A 15,147-nucleotide genomic window follows, 5' to 3' on the forward strand; every position below is an offset into this window, starting at 1 on the left:
GAAGGAGAGAATTTGTAGTTCTGCAGGCATCAGAAGAGTGTGACCCAGCTCATTTTCTGGGATGGGAACATATACAAGAGGAGATGTGTAGAACCCCTGCTGTCGAACAAGCTGCACATTGACACACACTGAGCAGTTCAAGGCTCTCTGTCCTTACTGCCTTCTCTCACTTGCAGAAACTCAATCAAACTGAATTCTCTGTTCCTCTTTTAAACTCACCAAAACTAATCTTATAACCCTTCTTTCGGTAAGAAACCAGATTTCAAGGTCTGCATCTGGTTTCTGAACAAGGAACTGAAACAAATCTGAGCTGCTGTCTCCCCCCAGTGTCAGTATATTCTCTTGTTCAGGGCTATAACTGCAGCAGTAAAAAAAAAAAAACCAGCTGTAGCCTACCCAGTGATAGACTAGGTCAAAACTCTGGTATGTCAGAGAACAGATACTGGCTCAGAGCTAGGAAAGATCTCTTCTCATTTTGGAAACTCTGGGACATCAGCCTGCTGTGACACCCATCACAAGCTCTACGGGTTGCCTGTGCTGTAGCACTACTCTGAAGTTAAGGAAAACAGCAGCAAGGTTGGACTAGATTCAAAGTCTTACACATATAAAGAGGTTTTCCAATCTGGCTGTAGAGACAAAAAGGTGGTGGTGTAGAGGACTTCTGAGGAGACTCCTCACAGCTGCTTTATCCCCCATGCAAGCCAGGAGATAAAAAGAGGGTTGATTTCCTTCTTGCACATGTTTGGCAAGGTAGGGCCCCCAGATTTGAACGCCAGTCTTGATTGCTTTGGGTGCTACCTGGTGCCCAATTGCTTTGATGCTACATGACTTGCTTTACAGAGAGATGGTGTACTTTCCATTCTGCTTACAGAGCAGTTCTACTGAAGGGGAGAAAACCTCTGCTTTGAGTTTAGAATAAAACCTAACAAAACAAAACAAACCCTCATTATTACTATTGGTCTAGAAAAAATCTACTCATGGTTGAGAGTCTAGAAAAATCTACTCTTGGCTGAGGATCAGAAAAAATCTAGATTGGGGCCAATATTCAAAGGCAACAGGTGACTGCACAGAGCCAAGGCATTGCTTACTTTTGAAGCTGATGGACACTATCCAAGCCTGACAATTTCCTGGTAAGGTCTGGGTGTGTGGCTTAGCTAAGTATCTTGGAGTGTTTCCCTCAATAGCTGTTTAATGGAGGTGGTTAGCAAAGTCTGTTCACACTGAAGACCGCAGAGCCATTTAATTAAATTACCACTCAATTCCATGGTTGCATAGACAGAAGACTGCTGAGACAGCAGAGGGAAGCTGCTGTTTTACAATGGCACTACAAATTCCCTTGCCTGGCAGTCCCGAGACTGCCACAGCAAGGATATTGCTCTGTCCCGGGAATGGGTTTCTCCAATACTTACATTCTCCAGCCACCAAGGTGACCACGTGAACTGCAAGATTTTAAAAATGGCTGCAGTTCCTGGTGAGTAACTCCACCACAGCAAGAGCTCTCTCAGCATCAGCTGCACACGGTCAGACAACGCTGGTGAGAGGGACACTGAAGCATCAGGCGCTGGTGCGGCCACCACGGGCACCTCAGCCCCCAGCCGCAGGGAGAGGGCGGGAGCAAGCCATCCCAGAGACCTCCGGCATCCAGATGGGCTCCCAAGGCTTCTCTAGGGGCCGTACACCTCTCCTCTTCCCTCCCCTCTACACTGACAGATTTCAGCTTCATCTTAACTTCTGGAAAGTACAAGGACCTAGGAAGTATTTCGCAATGGAAATAGGAAGGCAAATGTGAAGGCAAACATGCCTGTTGGCACTGCTATGCACACCTAAGCTTTCATTTGTATAAAAAAAAACCTGCTCTGTTGATTAACCTACCGTGCCCATGTTAGCTCACCCTCCAGGATCCAGGTGTTATGCACATGCAGGAACAGCTACAGATGGTAATGAAAACCTCTCTGCTTCATAGGCCAAGTAGTTAATAGAGAGGCAAACACAGTTCACAGATACTGTGCATAGCAAAATCACAGAATAAACCTCCTAGCATGAAACTTCCTCAAAGGTTTTCATACTGACACAGTGATTTGCATTACTGTAAGGAAGTCCTAGGTATGGAAAGCAGCTTGAGAAAGATCTGCCCGGAAAAGTTCCTCTCCTGGGTTTGTTCATCTGGATTCAATAAAGGCCCACAAGTCTCAGACTCGCACCCCTGCAAGAAGCCATTGCTATGAAGAAGCTCCAGAGCCCTCCTCATTTCTTCCTGTCTGTCCATGAATCTCGTACGCATCCAGGATTGATTCAGAGTCTTTTCCTCTTTAAAACCAGCCACCTCCTTGCAACTAATCTCTAAAAACTGCCTCCCCTGCAGCTCTAACTGTAGCATCTGAATAAGCAGTAACCAAGGCCATTACTTACTTTTTGTACAAAGGACTTTTTATTGCATAAATAGATGCTTAGATATTTTGCCGTATGTATAAAAAGTTGAGATACAGTTTAAGCGAATGTTACTCTTGGTTTTACTCCTTTGACGCATCCTTCATCTACGGGAAGGCTTCATTCTCCCAGGAAAGGAATCCAACACAAGCTGCCAAGTGTCAGAAAATCTGCAGGGTGGGGAAACAGCAGTGAGAACAGCAGGCAGGACATACTGGCAGCACATGGCCTAAATCTGCCTGCCCACGTGGCACGCTGCAATCGGAGCTAATCACAGCGCTGCAGTGCTGACACTGGAGAACATTTTTAGGGTAGGAGAATCCCCCCCTACTCACAATCCCATCACAGAAAGATATGGCTGGCAGTCCTAGAGATGGCAGAATTTAGGAAGGATTAGGCGGCTGGTGGGCAACACTTGGGTGACTGGGCAGCTGGGGTATTTTCTGCCAAATCAGAGATGCTTTAAGGCCAGTTGTTCAACAAGGTCAGCATCCCATGCCAGACCCAGAGGTCCTGTGGGATGAGCTCGTTACGCTGGCACAGCAATCGCTTGGGCTATGGATCCTGCCAAGAAGAACTCCCTGGGGCCCAGCGCCGCACACACCGCACGGTACGGTCGGCTCATTGCCCCCAGCCAGCTCGCTCACTTGCAGGGCAGCCCACCTCTCATTTGTTTAGCAACAAAACTCCAAGCAACTTAAGCTGACTTATTCTGCAAAAATGGAAAGAAGTGTTCTCATGGAATTTTCCAGTGGCTAGCAAAACTTATTGAAAATAAAAATTTAAAATGGCACAAGTCTGCCCAGAGACAAGCCCTCAATCTGATGGAGGTAGGTGACTGAAAAACACCTTTGTTTTTGTTGGTTTTTTCCTATGCGAATGAACCACTTCGTTCCCATGGTAATTTCCAGGGCTTCATTTCTAGTCACAATTTCCAATCCTTGTTGCGTGATAGGTTTAAAATCAAAACTAGTAAACGTTTCTAAAAATTGAAATTCTCTTCATATGTGAGGTGATGACCTCAAAAGGGGAAAGTAAGTTTTGTAGCTTAATAAAAAGTAACATTACATCAAACTCCCACTGAGCTCACCAAGGGCAGGCAGGAATAGAATTCCCATTTTGTTGCAGAACAGAGAGATGTGAAATGAATTGATACAAAAATCAAGTCAGGCAATATAATCTTAGCACTAGGCAGTACTCATTTTGCTAATGGACTTGATCTAATACAGCAATGCTTGCTTAAACTTTTAAAGCAGAGGGAAGGAATTTGGCACATGGGAAATGAAAACCCAAAACTTTAAGGAATTTTGTAATGTTCATTTTGCTCTTTTATGCGGAAAGATGTCCATTTTTCTCAGTGAAGGATATATGGTAGACATTACATAGCATAACCTGTAGCATTTCTGTTTCCTTAGGAAGTTCCATGGCATGAGATTTAGTGCTTTCAGCTAAACTACTTACAACTTGTCAGGTATTTAACTCATATGGAATGGCTGATTCTTTTCTATCTTAATTATGTGATTTAAGACCAAGAGGTCTTATTGCATCATCCTGTCTGGCATGCCTCTCATGCATTTTCTGCCCAATTTAACCATCTCCTTATGCATCGGGACTTCCTGTGCAATTGATTGGGCATAAAAATTCAGGGAAATTGAGAGCAGAGAAGGAATACTGTGCTAAAAACTCCTAAATCGCTAACCATGGCTGCCAAGTTTTCTGGTGGTAACTGCAATTCCTACAGAGAATGGGCATGATGCAGGTGTGCAAATATGCTGAAACATCACAGGAGACAAATACTACAAGAACTCAGATAATGGTGACAGTTCTAATTGCACAATCCAAATGCATCCAAGCCAAAACGTAATGGGATTAATATGTCAACGTTGTTATCGAACACCAGTATGCCGAACAAATTCTATACCTGAGAGACTCTTCAATCATCCTTCTTCTCTGCTTCTTTTTTCAATCTCACTTCATGTTCCCTCTTCAGTTTTTCTTCAATTCTTTTTCTCTGGTACATTTTTGCTGCAGCAAATGCTAAGCAAAGAATCAATGTTTTAGCTGCCAAAATGTACATCAGCAATGGGAAATTCTCCAAAGCCTGAAATGTAAAATAATCTATTTAGACAGTTACTGGAACACTTGGACAATTAAAAATGAATCTACAGGGATGCTTATACAGCTTCCTACAGCAACAGTATTATTCAAAACAATGGTAATGCTCCTCTGTTCATGCTTTTTTTTTTCTGTAGGAAACTTTAAACTGGGCAGATCAACATCTAGGGGAAAGGCAAAACCAAGTTCACTCCAGTTTGTTTATGAAGACCCTTTGAACAGGTCTTTGCTGCTTCTATTTGCTTTACAGAAAACTGAATATTGGGATGATCTGGAGCCAAAAAAGGGGAGAACTTAATATCTTTGGATAACTGTAAAAGTGGAAACGTTTCTCAACAATTATCATACAAGCAATGGATCTGTGCATACCAGTTATCAGATGTGATCCCCAAAGACACTTTTATGCTCCTATAAATTTTAATATGTGGTAGCTTTGCAATTAACTTGCCCAGATCTGCAAGGTATAGATAAATGCCTTTAAACCAGAAGAAAAGTAAAAAACCCACAGCCTCCAATGATTCAGTGTCAGGAGTTTTTAATGCCTGGAATGACCAAAATTGCACAACATTTTTGAATGTTGTAAAATCATGCTATCATAAAGTGCACATGGAGTGGAAAAGAAAATGCAAATGGGTAACACTGTGAACTGAGAATACAAACATAACGAAAATCGCACAGGCACTCAGCAAAAGACATCAATTTCAGAAAGATATTGAAGGTACATGAACTTCCCAGCCTACTGTTTCAAAGAGCTACACAGCCAGCACGATTGGTCTGTTTTTTCAGTGGTGCACAGTAGGTTCACAGTGCCAGCTCCCCCTTAGCAAGCCTCCCAGTACCCCTGTGTACCCTTAGCAGCATCTCATAAAGCTGTTTGGCCATTGTCAAACTGCTGAATTTAGAAAAAGCCTTGTATCCATACATCATTAGCAAGTCCCCTTAAAGTGCACAAATCAGAGGCTCAAGTGGGGCCTTTTATAACACTGATCTCAACAAGCTGCATGTTACCTTTAACATCAGGCCACTCCCCTCTAATTTTGCAAAAAAAAAAAAATCACCCTCTGTCAGTCTCTCCAGACATTAAAAGTGGCAATCTCTTTAAACCACAGCTCTGCAACACCAGAAGGGTAAAGCCAAGGCTTGGGCTTAGCATTGCTTTCTTGATAAATTGTTTGATTTAACATGTTAAAATTGTTAATGCATGAGGTACTTACTCAAATATTTCTGTGCCTTACACACATGCCCTGCAGAATGTTTATGGCCCCAATACCCTAAAAGACACAGTGGAGAAAACACCCTCTAGTAACAAAAGGAGCTGAGGAACAAGCAGTGGGAAAAAGGCCTGGAAAAACAAAAGCCAGGAGGCGCACAGGGAGCAGAGCAGAGCTTGCCTACCAGCGCTGTGCTCAGGACTAAAGTACAAGGCCCTGAGAGCAAGCCCTGGGGCCAGCCCACAAGGTGCAGACACATATGGCAGGAAAGGACTGTAACGACGAGTCCTCTGTCCCTAAGGTGCAGCGAGTGTGGTGGTTAAACAACCTTCACCTGGGCAAGGAAACCATCTTTCAATCCAGGATCCACTCAACCACATCTTACATGCATCTGCTTGAAAGAGCAGAAAATCACTGCTTTACGAATGCGAAACATCCTCACCTTCCAGTTAAATGCCACCATCTTGGCTGCGTAATAATGTCGTCCGTCCTGCAGCAGGCTGTGTCCAGCACTGACGAGCGTCACGCTTCTAAAGGCAGAGACCAGGGCAGAAGCATCTTCAAGAAATGGAAATTTAAAAAGAATTAGCCAATCTGTTTCTACTCAGCATGTCCAACCTGCACCTCTCTAGCAAGCTCATCTGCTGCACAGCGCCCAGCAGCATATCAGTGCCACATGGTTCAGAAATGACCTATGGGGGCCTTTTTTGGAGCTGAGTGACAGGAGCAGCGTCAGTGCTGCTAAAGGACAGGGGTTTGACAGGCCCCGGGCAGGTGCCACGCATGCGCAGAGCAGAGGCTGCGCTTCCACCATGCGCTGCACATCCCAGCAGCTGCCCAACCAAAACCACAACCCTGGCTGCTTTTGAAAGCTTGACACGTGCGCACATCACACCGCCTGGCTGTCTGAGATGCAGAGGAAGTGCACCCAGAAAAGCTGTCTTGTGGTTTTTAAGCCCACCTGCCCTGTTTGGAGCCTGAATACCTAATGAATCCTAGTATCTAACGTCATTTACCAGTTCTCTCTGATTTACTAATAAATTAAATTATCCATGTAGCCCATAATAACACAGAAGCGAGCCAACCACTCACTGGATCCCTTGAGTGGTCAATTTATGTTTCGGAGCTGAACTTCGAGGCTGAGAAATGCCTGAGGGGATGCTAGAGGCTGCAGCACAGGGTCACAACACTGCCCTCCAGTCTCTGCTTGCTGCTCCACCAGCGCTGACACAGTTTCAGCTGCTGGATTCCAAATTAAGCACATTTCCCTGCCTGACCCTTTCAAGGTGTTTCCTGTATGTGTAACAACAGAGTCATGGTTGAAAAGCAGGAGAAAGCCCTACAGCTTAGTCCAAATCTTTACCAACAGCTGGGCTGAATAAATCACCACCAGGCCACAACAGCTGCTGCTGACCTTTCTTCAGAAACAAGGAGTCAAGTAAATGTTCTTGCAGCTCCTGCACTGCTCAGCCAGCTTCTTCATAGATGCCCCTATTTCTCCAGCCCGGCCAACCTCTTGTCTTCTCCCAGTTACAAATTCTTTACCCTGCAGAGACTACCCATGGAAAGACACCACCAGAGATCTCTGTTACCAAGATCAAACTATACCAAAGCAGTGGAACGGCCAACTCGTCTGTCATTCAGTATTTATTTACTGTGTTGATCCTGAGTTGTGCAGCTCCCTTCTCCTGTTGATAAAATGTCAGGGCAGCTGTGAACTAATGAGTCAGTAGTGTTACACATTTTAAAAAAAAAAAAGACATTTTAACTTCTGATATTTCCTTCAGAATTTCAGTGACCATTAAGATTTGATGTCCCCTGCCAGGCCACAGCAAAAGTCCCACATCAGAGCAGAATCTGGTTCTCCATGCATGGCTCACGTGGCTGCATGCTTCTCTATGCAACGCAAATTACAGAAGCCTGGCCTGATCTGAAGGGACTGCACTGCCTAGCTGCGGTGTCCACATCTCAGAACGCTGACTTGGGTGGGGGCTTCATCAGACACAGTCTCCACTCTTCTCCTAAATTGCTGTAAATTCCGTGCTTCAGTCAGAATCAATTTTGCAATATGTTGTAAAATGGCAAGAACTCAGCCATTCAAACACTCACTAGCATCTGGCATACAATGCTGAAAATGGGGTCTTAGTAATTTTTTATGTACAGAAAAAGTTTTAGACTCAGCAAATGTGCATTTCAGACTGTTATGTGAGCCCATCTGTCAGGTGTGATAGTAGGGTACTGTCCCACGAGAAAGAAGCAGCATTTAATGTGTATCAGTGTGCACTTCTGCAAACATTCTTGGTTGCAAGTCAATTATTTAAGCATTCAGTCCAACACTTCTGTAATATTTCTGCTCTGCTGAGACATGAGCCTGAATCTGCCTGAATTGTGTATCCACCAGGAGTAGCTGCACTGAAGTCAAAAAGGACGGGAAGTAAAGAAACTCCCTCTTTGTTCTGAAGAGTGCTGTTTTAATCCACAATGTTTCCCATGACAGCTGATACTTCTGATGGTCTGTCCTCACAGTGTCTTCTGCAGTTGGAACTGAGCAGGGAAGCCACCAGTCTCTCCACATTGCATTCCCACATCTTGTCACCAGCCTCTGGTGGTCAAGCACTTCCTCCCAATTTGCCTCTTGACCCTTCCAGTCTCCATCTTGATCCAGACCTTATTAAATACAGCTGAAACCCCAGCACAGAAAAAATAGGTGGAGCTGGGGCATGGGGCAGGGAGAAGAAAGAGGGAAAAGGAGAGAAAATGGCAGGATTCACTTTAAATTTGAAAAACAATACTTGTTAGCGCTGACATTGTCAATTCAAAAGCAAAAAGCTCAGACACTGTACTTTCAAGGTTGTGATATCTTAAAAGCAAGCAGGCAAATAAACAGCTGAAGTTTCATGTTTGCCTTTTCAGAAGCAGATAAGGCACAGATAGGAGTTCAGAACACATCTACAGTCAGGCATTGTTCGTTCCCTAGGAAAATGCAAGCTCCCTTAACAAACACAGCGCTACTGGGAACAGAGACTGGGCCCCACAGAAGGTCACTATTACCTTCACTGACAAGCAAGAAGGTCTCGTGTTGAGCCACGTGAGAAAGAAACAAGAGCACTAGTCTCTGCCTGAAGCCCTAGCAGAGATTCTGTGACAGATACTCCATAAACTATCCATCATGTAACTGTAGACTCTTCTGCAGGGTAGGGATAAAATGATATCACTCTCACATATATCGGTGGCTCTTCTCCACCGCGATTACACCTCGCAATCACTATCCTATTTACACTCAGACCTCCCCTATAGAGCAGATCAAACTACTGCAGATGGGAAAAAAAGGGAGAGTCTGCCCGCATCTCACACCTCAGCCCTGTATGAGCAACTCTCCAAGTGCTGTGAGGTCTTCTGGGTCCAGAGCAGGCAGAGAGAATCACCAACACAGCCCCAGAGGCTCATGTCCTCAGCAGGGCTATACAGCCATCAGGGAGGGCTGCACCAAGTTCCCGAGCTACACTTCAGCTGATACCAGTCCCAGGATGTCTGCACAATGTTGTGTTGTGCAACACAGACCACCCCAGATAGACTAAGGAGTTGGGCACCAGTCAGATGGGAAGTCTGCGGTGGAGCACAGAATTAAATCCAGGTCTCTCACCCACAGAATTACAGCTCCAGTCCACCAGAGCAACCACAACACAGTCCAGCCACTCGCACCATTGTTTGCTCGTGCAGCAGCAGAGTATCGACTGGCCTGCACACAGCAGCAAACTTATACACAGACATCTGGATACTCACAAACCGACTTGAGTTGTCTTGGCTGAAAGGCTCACTCATACTGCCAGTAACTCCATCTATGCAACAAAATGAGACTCGAGATATTCTTTTGTCTGCTGGGGATTTCTGAGCAACTCAATTTTATCCACTTTGTCAAAAGCCAGAAAAGTTACTGGCCACAAGGTCTTGGAAAGTAGCAAGTTACTAGAGTTATTTGACTGCATTTAAAATGGAATGATGGCTGAGTATGTCCTGAGCCAGAAAAGGAGTTTCATTCCACCCGTCTCTTATTGCTGATTTCTTCAATGCACATATTTGGGGAAGCAAAATGCATGCTTTCCACCTGAACAGTCACTGGAAGATCCACCACTACATGTGACCTGCTGTGTCATGCATCAGCCTAAACATCTGCAAGACAAGATCAGGCCTCCTCAAAAAAAAGACTACTGGATCATGGGAAAACATGGTAATATGGCAAAGCCCAAAGGCTGCAGAGAAACACAGCGGAAGCAACTGTGAGCCAGAACTGCTGCAGTAAGAATCCATCACAAATCACTGCCACAAGATTAATTAAGTCAGAAGCACTCAGACCTGTGCACATTTACAGCCCGTATATGTAGGCAAAACATCACTCCATAGAAAGACCTGCGTAATCAGTTTATACTAGTGACATCAATAAGGTAATTCCTAAGCTAACACCAGCTCAAGGAACATCAAAAACATAAAGCCATATAAGATCTTTCTTCATACCTGAAGACGCAGAAATGAAAATATTAGTGATTCCTCTGGCAGATCCTCACATGCTCCAGACTCTGGAAAATAAGAATAAAGCAGATGGTATGAATCAATCATGGTGCCTGGATCAAAATCCAACGAAATCAAACCCAAAAATGTCAGTGGCACATCAGACTGTTCCACCGTGGGTCCCAGAGCATCATTTCAGACATGTCCCAGCATTTCAGCCATGTCCCAGGGTCCTTGCAAGCTGCAGACCCCTGCTTGCTCCCACCACCTTGCCTTAGGAGGGTCTCCTGGGCTGGCAGCCTCCCCTACCTCCATACCAACCCCAGCTCTGCCCCTGTCACCCCTCCTGGTCCCTGCAGCACCACGGCCTGGCATAGCCAGCAACCTTTGAGAAAGCAACTTTTTTTCAAAAAATAATAACTTCAGATCCCTCTTTCTTACTTTTGCTTAATTTCTGTTTAAGAAAACAACAACACTTGAAGATTCATGGAACTCTTTCACAGAAAGGGTTGTCAGCCAGTGGAACAGGCTGCCCAGGGAAGTGGTGGAGTCACCATCCCTGGAAATGTTTAAAAGGCATTTAGACAAGGTTCTTAGGGACATGGCTTAGTGCTAGAGTTAGGTTAGGTTATGGTTGGACTCAGTGATCCTGAGGGTTTCTCCCAACCAAAAGGATTCTATGATTCTACGAGTACAGCGCAATGCCAGGTAGCCGCACGCTATGCCCTGCAGCTACACGGTCGGGAGATACCCAGCCCAGGCCTGCCCGTGCCAGAGCGTCTCCAGCAGCCGCTGAACCTCAGGCTCCCTCTGCCCAGAGGGAGAGGCGACCGAGAGGCTGCAGGCTATTGCAAGGGAGCTTCTGTGGGGGTCAGGCAGGCAAGGCAGCAGGTGTAGGAAACTATTACCTTGCCAATATAATAGACCCAGGCAGGATCTCTCAGCAAAGCGTATTTTATTAACAATTTTGCAAGACTGGGTGTTCTACCTAGTGGCAGGCACGCGGAATAGGGTAAAAAGCCCCTGCGTATATCCTCCCCAAATCCCGGGCGCAAATCCCCTCCCCTGCTCCCCACTGGTTGGTACTGCAGGGTTTACAGACTGGCTGACACCTGCCTCAGTTTGCCTCTCTCATTCATCTCATTCTAACAACCCCCTCCCCCTTATCGATTTAAAGCATGGGTTCCAGGCTCTCTGGCTACCCCTCCCCCTAGCTTAGCTTTTTAAATACAGGAATCAGTCTGCATTCCGGGATTAGTTTGAAGAGACTTTATTTTACATTAAGGATTCATAGCCTGATGTCTCTCAGTCCTTCCCCCCGCCTGGGGCCAGGCGCCAGATCAGTTGTAAATACAACATCCCTCCTTCAATGGCTCCTTACAGCGGGCAGGGCGGCAGGCAGGACAGCAAGGAAGCAGGGCAGGAGAACGGGCACAGGCAGGCAGGCTGGTCAGGAGTGGGCAGGCAGGGGGGCAGGAGAAGGCTGAGGGGCAGCCGGGGGCGCTGGAGCTGGCAGGCAGCAGGCAGGCAGGAGGGCAGGCCGGAGGCCCGGCAGCACCGCCGGCTGAGCAGGCCGGGGCGCGGGGAGGCCGCCCCGCTCCTGCCGGACCTGGACCCGCCGCCCCCGCTTTCACTCCCCGCCCCGTCCCCCGCCGGCGGCCACGCCAAGGATGGGCGTGGGGGAAAGCCCACGAAACGCGTGTCCTACCTCACGGGGCGGCCATGGCTCCGGGCCGGAGGCCGCGACAAACTACATCTCCCGGCAGCGGCAGCGGCAGCGGCGGGGCCGGGCAGGAGCGGCCGGGTGCCCCCGCCTCGCCCGGGTGCCTCGCCAGCCAGCCCGCTGTGTGGCGCCTGAGGCCCGAGCCGAAAGTAACCGCCTGTTTCTTCCACGAAAATAATAATAATAATAATAATAATAATAATAATAATAATAATAATAATAATAATAATAATAATAATAGTAATTTTGAGGTGAAGCAGTTCTCCCATGTCCTAGGGGTGAAGGTCTGAGGGCAGAGCAGCCCGGGTCCGTCTGCCAGGCCCCGGGACGTCTGCCAGGCCCCGGGAGCGGGGCCGGGCGAGACGCGGCAGCTGCCGCCTGGTTGTGGCGGGCAGCGGGGCCTGAGCGGGTCGAGCAGCCCCTGGGGATGCTGGTGCACCGGGACAAGTTCTCCAGGGGTGCTCCTCCACCGGTGCCTTTGCCAAAAGAGGCTCTCTGTGACCATGGCCGTAGCGCCAGGCCCAGGTGGCCACAGGGTTCCTCCAGCTGCTTGGTGCAGCACAATATATGTGCCCCAAGGGAAAGGAAGGTCATAGAATCACAGAGCAGTTTGGGTTGGAATGGATCTTCGAAGGTCATCTACTCCAATCCCGTGCCATGAGCAGGGACATCTTCAGACAGATCAGGTTGCTCAGAGCCCCGTCCAGCCTGGCCTGGAATGTCTCCAGGGATGGGGCATCTACCACCTCTCTGGGCAACCTGGGCCAGTGTTTCACCACCCCCAGTGTAAAAAATTTCTTCCTCATGTCTTGCTTGAATCTCTCCTCCTTTAGTTTAACACCGTTGCCCCTTGTCGTATCGCAACAGGCCCTGCTAAAGAGTCTGGGCCCAGATCCCACAGCCTGGACATGGAGCACAGCCATGGCAAGAGCAGTGGGGCTGGCAGACATCCACAGGCCACCCAGGGACAGTGGGAGGAAAGGGGGCACGCTGGGTGGGGAGAGGCTCACCAGAAGGCTGTGCTGGGACCTGACAAGCCTTCAAGGTTATTCAAAGTTATTCAAAGGCTTATTACTACGCCAGCAAAAGGCACATCTGGACCATGACAGCAGCTGCTGTGCCAAATCTCGGGACCAGTCTCCAAAACAAGCCAAAGCTTCCCAACAAAGAAGCCATTTTCTTTTTCATTTCTTTTTAACATGAGCAAACCAAAATTGTCAGAAATGCTGGTGCCAGACATGGCTGAAGTGTTTCAGCCAAAACTTTCTAAAAACAAACAACAAGCCCCCACGATAGACAGCCAGCATGGGAACTTTTAGGTTAAGTGATTTAAGTCTGGCAACATGAATAGGAGATAAACTCAGAGTCTTACAAAAGGATGCACATTTTAATCCTAGAAGCATCACCAGTTCTGCTTCTGATTATTCCCTGAGAGCCAGTGCTGTGGTACTTTAGCAGCACAGGAGAAGATAAACTATCCTGAAGACCCATTTGCCAGCCAGCACAAACCAGTACCAAACATGGGAAACACTTAGGAAGCACAGCAATGGGACAGCCTTGATAGCTGGCTATAGAAGTCCCTCCTCTGAAAGCCACAAGGCAGGATCTCAGTGGTTTACACTGAGCCCTGGCTGATGGGATGTAACCAGCGCCTCCATCACCCAGCTTGCATCCCAGATAGACAGATTGCTCTGGAGAACCAAGTAGCAGGAGAAGAGACAGCTTGGCCAGCTATGGGCTTGAAGACAGATGATGAACCTCTGGAAGCTGCCCTGGACAGCCAGGACAAGCTCCTAGATGAGACTTCTGGTTTAGCAGCTCTTCTGCTATAAAACAGTCCTTGGTAGACAACCATAAGTCAGTCTTTGCTGCCAATAAATAACGAAATCAAAATGAGAGCCATATCATAAAAAAAATAGTTTGGCATGAATGTGTGTAGGTATAGGTCACCTCCTATGATTCATACCATAACACATTGTTCAGTCAGATAGAGATTTTGATATTTTACTGTACATTTTCAAGTTATTTTTAAGATGGGCTTAAGTCATACAGTTTGGATCTAAATAAGCACTTTAAACCACTAATTCACAGTTATTCTGAGGTGGAAACACCCAGATCTACTTCTGGATTTCAAAAATGCTAAAAAAATCAAGTTATTCATTCTCTCAGTTTTATTTTCCTGAAGAACTGAATATCAAAGCAAAGCACAATTACGCGTTTTTCTCAGGTGTTCCTCAAGCAGCTGTGACGAAGTCCTCATGGGCAACAGTAATGTTGATTTCCTCAGCACTGTGTTCCACATTGGCCTCTCCGTTAACTAAATGAGCGGTTTCACAGCTACTTGTAATTCCGGTGAGTTCCCTACATGTGGCCTAATGATTTCTTCATTACTGGTGTTCCCAAAAAGTTAAGGTGATCCAGGGCTTGTTTTGTCCCTTGCACCAAAGTTTTCATGAATCACACACTTCAGGTCGTCTCGATTCAGGACCTGGCTTTTATACTTCTCACCCCAGTCCTCAACAATATACTGATGATAGGGGTCATTGGAGTGCTCTCGCCTCTTGGATTTCACAGTACTCACCAAGATCGCCACAATAATGAAGGAGAACATCCCAATCATCACCATCAAATAAAGGATAACGTAGTCAAAGTTTTCAGCATTAACCTTGGCTTGCAATTCATCTGCTGCTTCCGTCATGTTTTTCCTCCAGCCATTCATGTAATTGAGGAAGGTTTCCTTGAAAATATCTTCTACTGCCCAAGTGAAGTTTTGCATTTCAGCCATCCTTGCAAGTTATGGTTACTAAAGACAAAATGATGCTTATTTTTATCTAATATCTCTACTAAAACATTTACATTGGTTTCTTTAGTCTGCATTATGACAATTAACACCTGCCACTTGCCGGTGAAAATGTGATACCAATTTTAGATCAGCTCAGAATCCCCATCTCCGAGTGGTTCAGTATGTTCAGAGACCCAAGGAGGTCTTACTCATATCCTCACCCAGGTCACTTTTGGTCTGTGGGAAGCCAGATAGACTTTGGTGAAGGGCAGTGAGCATGGGGTCCCATGCGCTATGTTACAAGGGTCGAGACATCCTGCCTTCCCCACTGAGGCAGGAGCTCTCAAGAAGCTCAGAGAAAAGCCACTGTCCTTTTCTGCCTT

General features: G+C 46.6%; 2 protein-coding genes across 4 annotated transcripts; both read right to left on the reverse strand.

Moving 5' to 3' along the window:
- Positions 1–2,405: 2,405 nt before the first annotated feature.
- Positions 2,406–12,020, reverse strand: SMIM11 (small integral membrane protein 11). 3 transcript variants are annotated; one of them, XM_065652029.1, is made up of 6 exons: positions 11,968–12,020; positions 10,266–10,327; positions 9,537–9,592; positions 6,196–6,311; positions 4,349–4,528; positions 2,406–2,597 (listed from the first exon to the last, which is right to left on the reverse strand). In XM_065652029.1, exons 4-5 carry the CDS (start codon positions 6,214–6,216, stop codon positions 4,361–4,363), a joined length of 189 nt encoding a protein of 62 aa, XP_065508101.1. In that variant the 5' UTR covers positions 6,217–6,311; positions 9,537–9,592; positions 10,266–10,327; positions 11,968–12,020; the 3' UTR covers positions 2,406–2,597; positions 4,349–4,360. The 3 variants fall into 3 exon arrangements, with proteins under 3 accessions (XP_065508101.1, XP_065508084.1, XP_065508093.1); XM_065652012.1 differs by lacking the exon at positions 9,537–9,592; XM_065652021.1 differs by lacking the exons at positions 9,537–9,592; positions 10,266–10,327; positions 11,968–12,020 and having other exon boundaries at positions 6,196–6,422.
- Positions 12,021–14,389: 2,369 nt separating this feature from the next.
- Positions 14,390–14,833, reverse strand: KCNE2 (potassium voltage-gated channel subfamily E regulatory subunit 2). Its single transcript, XM_065658555.1, has one exon. The coding sequence runs from the start codon at positions 14,765–14,767 to the stop codon at positions 14,390–14,392; it is 378 nt and encodes a 125-aa protein (XP_065514627.1). The 5' UTR covers positions 14,768–14,833.
- Positions 14,834–15,147: the final 314 nt, after the last annotated feature.

This window comes from Caloenas nicobarica, chromosome 1 (genome assembly GCF_036013445.1).
Source record: "Caloenas nicobarica isolate bCalNic1 chromosome 1, bCalNic1.hap1, whole genome shotgun sequence".
Classification (NCBI taxonomy): domain Eukaryota; kingdom Metazoa; phylum Chordata; class Aves; order Columbiformes; family Columbidae; genus Caloenas; species Caloenas nicobarica.

What these genes read in the sequence shown, in the direction of transcription:
- KCNE2 (XM_065658555.1), bottom strand. Translation starts at nt 14,767, where the DNA reads ATGGCTGAAATGCAAAACTTCACTTGGGCAGTAGAAGATATTTTCAAG.
- SMIM11 (XM_065652012.1), bottom strand. Translation starts at nt 6,216, where the DNA reads ATGGTGGCATTTAACTGGAAG. An exon ending in TGGTGGCATTTAACTGGAAG is followed by an intron (nt 4,529 to 6,195) that starts GTGAGGATGTTT and finishes TTTACATTTCAG; the next exon opens with GCTTTGGAGAATTTCCCATT.